This window comes from Oryctolagus cuniculus, chromosome 6 (genome assembly GCF_964237555.1).
Source record: "Oryctolagus cuniculus chromosome 6, mOryCun1.1, whole genome shotgun sequence".
Classification (NCBI taxonomy): domain Eukaryota; kingdom Metazoa; phylum Chordata; class Mammalia; order Lagomorpha; family Leporidae; genus Oryctolagus; species Oryctolagus cuniculus.
In genome coordinates, this window is record NC_091437.1 from 155,765,224 (window position 1) to 155,771,741 (window position 6,518).

The 6,518-nt window shown below is 45.5% G+C and overlaps 1 protein-coding gene across 8 annotated transcripts in view; it reads right to left on the bottom strand.

Moving 5' to 3' along the window:
- The window catches only part of ASAP1 (ArfGAP with SH3 domain, ankyrin repeat and PH domain 1), a 381,209-nt gene that overhangs the window by 45,119 nt on the left and 329,572 nt on the right, over window positions 1-6,518 (bottom strand). For all 8 annotated transcript variants that reach the window (XM_051844826.2, XM_051844821.2, XM_051844824.2 and 5 more), the window contains 4 exons: window positions 2,341-2,527; window positions 2,022-2,107; window positions 1,117-1,232; window positions 901-968 (listed from right to left, as the gene is read on the bottom strand). In XM_051844826.2, the coding sequence (XP_051700786.1) occupies window positions 901-968; window positions 1,117-1,232; window positions 2,022-2,107; window positions 2,341-2,527 (457 nt within the window). The remainder of the gene's footprint in view (window positions 1-900; window positions 969-1,116; window positions 1,233-2,021; window positions 2,108-2,340; window positions 2,528-6,518) is intronic.

Sequence of the window (6,518 nt, forward strand, 5' to 3'; positions counted from 1 at the left end):
TGCAGCTTCTTCACCTGTAATCAACGTTGACATTGTCTGCAGGTATCTCAGTGCCGTAGGCTGCAGCGGTTGTGGGCTGCACCGCTAGTAGGTAGGGTAGGGTCAGTGGTGGCTCTGTATGCAGTTCACCTGGCTGTGGGTATGGGTTTCTGCAGGTAATCTGAGTGTGGAGACATTCTTGTGGGCCCAGGTGAATTGTGTCACAGCATGCCTAGTAGCAGGGTGGAATTGCAGAGGGGTCTATCAGTGTCTAATGACCACCATGTTGTGCCCAGGTAGGGTGCCTGCCAGTTTTTAAGGGCTGCACAGGTAACATCAGCTAAGCCTCTGCTTTTCAAGGTACCAGTGGGCTGCTCAACTGTGTTCTGGGGCCATAGGAAGATGGGTGGGGCTGCCTAGCTGTCTCCTGGGGGCCTTGGTGGGCTGAGCCACTCTGGAAAGGCTACTCAGCTGTGGGTAGGTGGATGGGTAGGGCCTCATCTGTTCTGTGGGTCTCTGTGAGCTCAGCTGCTCTCAGTGTTTAACAATTCAAAAGCCATCACACTCCGAGCTTTACTTGGTCCACTTTTGGAAATGGCTTCCTGAATAATTCTTCCTCATGGTTAAGCTGCAGAGAAAGCCTAATGGTCTGGCAAGTAAAAAGCAGACCTCAGTCCACACGCCTGTCTGGTAATAATACCTCTCAAATGTCTTGCAGCTCCCATGCCACAGCTGCACTCAGAAGACATGCGGATGACGAATTTACCCTTTTACCACTCTTTCCAACGGAATCTAGTACTCGCCAGCTTTAGCCAATGCTACAAAAAAATGAATCTGCTGCTTTTATCTCTAATTCCAGTTTGCAGAAGACATTTTAAGGCAGCTGGCGTACAAGAAAGCTCCCATTCCAATTCTGCTTACCAGATCTTCGCACTGGGTAGCTTTTAGTCTCTTTGCTATGTCCAAGGCAGTTTCTCCAGCCTGGTTCACTGGAATAGGGGAAAAATAAACTTGTATAACTATCTAGGACACATCTTAAAAAGGCAAGGAACAATAACCAAAATATAAGCAAATCTGTCTTGGCGGAACAAATGCTCTTACTGGGGTCGCTGAGAGACCACACGGCCACATTCTTACCGATGTCCATGGTGGGCTTGCTCCTGAGAAGCAGCTTCAGACACTCAGGTTTACCATAGAGACTACAGTAGTGGAGGACTGTGTTCCCCAGGGCCGTCTGCTTGTCCAGGTTCCCACTGAGAAAATCACATTATTAGGAAAATATGTCTCTATTATAACTTATACCTAAAGATTACTGCCTTCTCTGCTTATCCATGAGGCGTACAGGGTAGTTCAAAAAGTTCCTGGAAAATGTGTAAGCAGGATTCTTAGACAGTTACCCCATGTGGCTTGTGTCCACAAAACACTCTTCACAGGTAGGTTCAAAGCCCCTCACTATTTTCATCATTCTCTTGTGGACAAGCTCCAGTTCTTCCTTCTAATCTGTTGTTTATAGAACTGCCCAATACAGAATTTAGCAAGTGCAAACCTTCTGTGTTCAGTATTATTTTCCTATCAGTGTGTCCTGAATTTGAATTAACTATTGATCTAGTCACACACAGTCTTATATTGAGCTTATGAACAATAAAAGCTCTCAAGCCTGGTTGACTGTGCTGTCATCTTTTTCAAACTCTGCTAGGGCAGCAGGTTTTTTGGACACAGAGACAAGATTTTACATTTATCAAGGCCAAGGATTGGAAACTGCAGCTTGTGTGCCGTATCTGGCTTGCCACTTGTTTTTGTAAATAAAGTTTTATTGGAACACAGCCACTCTCTCATATACCTATTGCCTATGGTGTTTCACACTGTACTGGTGAAGTGACGAGCTGTGATAGAGACCTCAAGGTCTGCAAAGCCTAAAATCTTCACTATGTGGCTTCTTATAGAAAAAGCTTGCCGACTCCTGATTCGGTCACTCCAGAACTGGTTTATGTTAAATTATGAAGAACATTCAAATAATTCAATAGAGAATACAAAAATCATACCAGTTTTGTACAAGAAAGTCAACTAAATGGAGAGATGTCTGGTCGGCAGTTCGGACTGCAAGATGAAGGGCTGTCTCTCCAAGTTCCTAAAACGGAAGGGTAAATAGAAATAGGATGATCACAGGCTGTCTGCCTCAACAGCTTCATTTATTTCCATTGCCTCCTAGTAATTATAATGAGCACCCCTTCACACTCTCAAATTCACTTTAGATATGGTTACCTAATGTATAAGAATCTCATTAAATGACATTAGAATCAGTAACCTTTTAAACTGATGTTTGGTGGTGATATTTTGTCCCATAACTTAGTGAGGCCTGACCTGTCCTGATTCCAGGAGTGGCTCCACGAGCTCCACTCCTTCTGCATAGACTTGAATTAGTGCAAGTAAATCCCTGGATTTGACAGCCTCAAGCAGTTCATTCAGTTTCGCTGCTGCTGATGAGCAGGTCTTCCTTGAAAACCTGTGATCCACATATTTTGCAGTGATATATTCCTTACGAACAGTCCTAAAACAAAACAAAACAAAAAACTTTCATTTTCCAAGAGCTTAAGGCAGGTTTAAATTTTTCTGACAAAAAATTTGCCTTTGAGAAGTGTTATTTTACATAAGACACTTCTTCAAGCACACTGGGTTTTACTCCAAGTTATTCTAATACACAGAATAAAGAAACTCATTTATTTACTAGTATCTGCAGGTATTAACTGTGCAGTTACAAAGCTAGTGGGCAAATGCATGGATCATAGCAGATTTCTTTCCTGCCGTGACCAGTAGCTTGAGAAATCTGATATTTACTGATACTTCAAACTCGGACATATGTAAGCATATAAATAAATGAAAAATTTTTTTTTTTTTTTGGACAGGCAGAGTGGACAGTGAGAGAGAGAGACAGAGAGAAAGGTCTTCCTTTGCCGTTGGTTCACCCTCCAATGGCCGCCGCAGCCGGCGCGCTGCGGCCGGCGCACCGCGCCGATCCGGTGGCAGGAGCCAGGAGCCAGGTGCTTTTTCCTGGTCTCCCATGGGGTGCAGGGCCCAAGCACCTGGGCCATCCTCCACTGCACTCCCTGGCCACAGCAGAGGGCTGGCCTGGAAGAGGGGCAACCGGGACAGAATCCGGCGCCCCGACCGGGACTAGAACCTGGTGTGCCGGCGCCGCTAGGCGGAGGATTAGCCTAGTGAGCTGCGGCGCCGGCCAAGAAATGAATTTTTTAAAGTTCAACGATTCACTACGTTTTCCCAAGCTTCCTGAAAAGGATTTTAGTCATCAGACTTGATTCCCTCTTTTATAGGTTGCCACTAAAGCAACTTCCACAGGCCAAGCTGTGAGCTCCAAAAGGGTCAAGACAAGCTGTCTTGCGGGCAGAGGTTTCTGTCTGGGAGGAGAGAGAGCTTTGCAGATGACACGCCCCAAGCATGAGCACACGTGGTGCATTTCCTCTCCTCTAGAGGAAACACCTCCACTTGGATCCAAGTGGCACTGGAGGAATGGAGCTCACCTCCCAGCTGCACGGGTGAGCGTATGACCTTAGTCCAATGGCTACCTGTGCTGCCTGTGGGGAAAGACTGAAATGCAAGCTGGCTCAGTGGAAAGGAGAGACAAGACACAGGGACAGAGACCTAGGGTCTACTTGACACTATTTGACTGGATCTAACTGCCTGAACCCACCCTCTGATGTTCCCAGTTACATGATCCAATTAATAAAAAGACAGTAAATGAATTTTGGGTTCCAATCCTAGTGCTAAGTACTTAATCTTCATGAGCTTCACTTTTTTTCATCTAAAAATGGAGATGACTCATTGGTTTATCTTTGACTGCAGAACGCATAGCACCAAAATGATGCTTTCGTCTTCCCAGGAGGGCTGTAACTCAAAGGATGCAAAATTTCTTGCTCAGAGACAGCTGTTCCACCTGTAGTAGCTATTGTTTCCTATATCCTGTAACCAGGCAACATCATTTAAAATTGTGTGCTAATGCCCTTGTCTTTCATTCTGGGGTGGCAGGAAAGAGAAATGAGCTGGTTGATGACAGCACATACCTTTGGTCTTTCCCAGCTCTGGCCTGTGACTTGCTGATTCTGCCAAGTACCAAAACCCTTACACTCGTGGGTGTTCTTTACACTTAGGTCAGTCCTTTTAGGATGGCTATGGTCTTACAAATTATAAGACTTCGAGACAGCTGGAAGGATGGCCTGAGGCTGGCTTGTGAGTCTCCTGTTGCCTGGGACTTATACAAAGTAGGAATGGCAGTACTGTGTGATGGACGGAGAATCAGATGGCTTGATTCAAGGCTGGTAACACTTGCTATGTGACCCTGGGTAAATCAAGTTCTCAATGCACCTCAGTTTCCTCACCTGTAACACATCAGTAATCACACTTGCCTCATTACTACCTTCCAGGAAAGCCAGAGCAAAGGCAAGAACAAAGAGTGATGCACGCGTTAGGTGTGTGGTTGAAAGCTCCCTTCCTATTGTGATCCAAGCAGACAGAAGCAGGATGTAAAGCTGTGGGGAGGCAGATCTCTCCAGGCTGTAAGCTGAGTTTCAGAAAGTCTGCAGGTGGCTTCCTGCTATTGTGAGTGCAGAGGGCAGTCAGGTGTCACACAATCATCTAAGTCCTCTTGAGTCTTCAGCTTTGGCCACAGGAAGTGTATGAGCTCTTACGAGGCAAGATATATTCAAATATTTCTGTGCATTCAGCCCGTTATCCCCTGGCAACGAAAGGCTTTCTGACACTGGGGCAATAAGGAGGATGGAAAATAGATTTGTCTGAAAATCTGGGCACCAGCATTCTAGTTTTGTGCACGATAAAGACAACTTTCTGCCTGTCCCCTTTACTCTGACCAACCTCACCTGGCCAAATGAGAGAGTAATAGTAATACAGATAGTCCTGACTTAACAATGGTTCACCTTAGGATTTTTCAACTTTATGATGGCGTGAAAGCAGTATGCACTTGACAGGCACTGTATTCTGATTTTTTTTATCATTTTAAAGGCTAGCCATGGGGGTTCAATAACCCCTGTGATGTGGGGTGGCCACAGCAGCGGCCTCAGCTCCCAGGCAGCCCCGTGATCGTGAGGTAGAACAAACGTAAGCCCCTCAGAAGCCAAGGAACCCCTGTAACAGTAAGTGATTTTGCAGCACTGACTGTACACCTCGTACTGCCTCTGAGCACTGTATGTCCCTCAGTCCTCACCACAACCCTATGAGGTAAACACACCTCCCAGATAAAGAAATGGAGGCACAGACAGTTGAAGCTACTTGCCCAAGATCACTCAGTTTAGGAAGTGGCAGAGCTGGGATCTGATCTTCAGCAGCCTGGCTCCAAAATCTGTGACCTTTAACCACATCACTACAGATGCTAGAGAATCACAAAGACTGTGAAGGGGAGAGCCCTACACAGGTCTGGTGCCTCTACAGGGCCACAGAGCTGACAGTGGCAGGTTTTTTTTTTTTTTCCCATGAGAAGGAACAGGAAATAAAAATCCACATGGTTGTAAAACTCATCCTAAATCGATGTCTTCAAGATTTAGGTCACATAAACTTTTTTTTTCTCCCAAAGAAACCATTTATTTAATCAGTACAAATTTCACAAGTACAACTTTAGAAATATAGTGATTCTTCCCATCACACCTGCCCTCTCACCCTAACACGTAAACATTTTTAAAAAGCTGGTGTGGGCAAGATGGCAGTGTGTGTGCACTGATTTCCACCACACGCTGGTGATACAACTTCAGACTTTATTTGTTCACGGTAGTTTTATGGTTAGAACTTCTAAGAAGTCTTACTTCTCAGTACAGCTTTTGCACATTAGTGTGAAAAAGACATCAAAGCTGTTTTTGTGGTAGGATGATACTTGGACACGGTGTGGACAAAAGAACCTGTCAAGTATGGCTGCCCAGGTCAGGTCAGGGCGTTATCCATGCCTGAAATTCCCAACTCTTCTTGTGTGATGCTTCCCACAACTGTGACTAAACAAAGAGCTGTTTAACTTCTTAGCTGTGTCTACCTCCCAGTCTCCAGACTCTAGAGAGCAGGGAGGGTTCCCAAGGAGCTTCCTTCGCTGTTTCCCAGCTTGAAACACAACATAAGGCACAGAGTGGGATACAGTAAGCATTCGCTGCATTCAGGAAAAGACAATGGCAAAGAGCCTCTGGAAGACTTCGTCTCCTAATTTCAGAGCGAAAAAACCTGTTCATTCAATGTGCCCTGTGATCATTTCAGTACTTTGCAAATCTGATGCCCTAATAAAGAACCAAGGAAGGGCTAGCAAAATACTCAGGCTTGTGTCTGCCTTGCAGCCTGCCTATTCACCATGCCTCCCCTGACCACCCTACTTGAACTCATCTTTTCCATTCACCTGCAGCACTAAAAAAGTATGAACATAAACCAAAGTGATGTGTGATGTGGCACACTGGGTTAAGGCATCATCTGCAGTGCCAGCATCCCACATGGGCTCCTGTTCTAGTCCCTGCTGCTCCACTTCCAATCCAGTTCTCTGC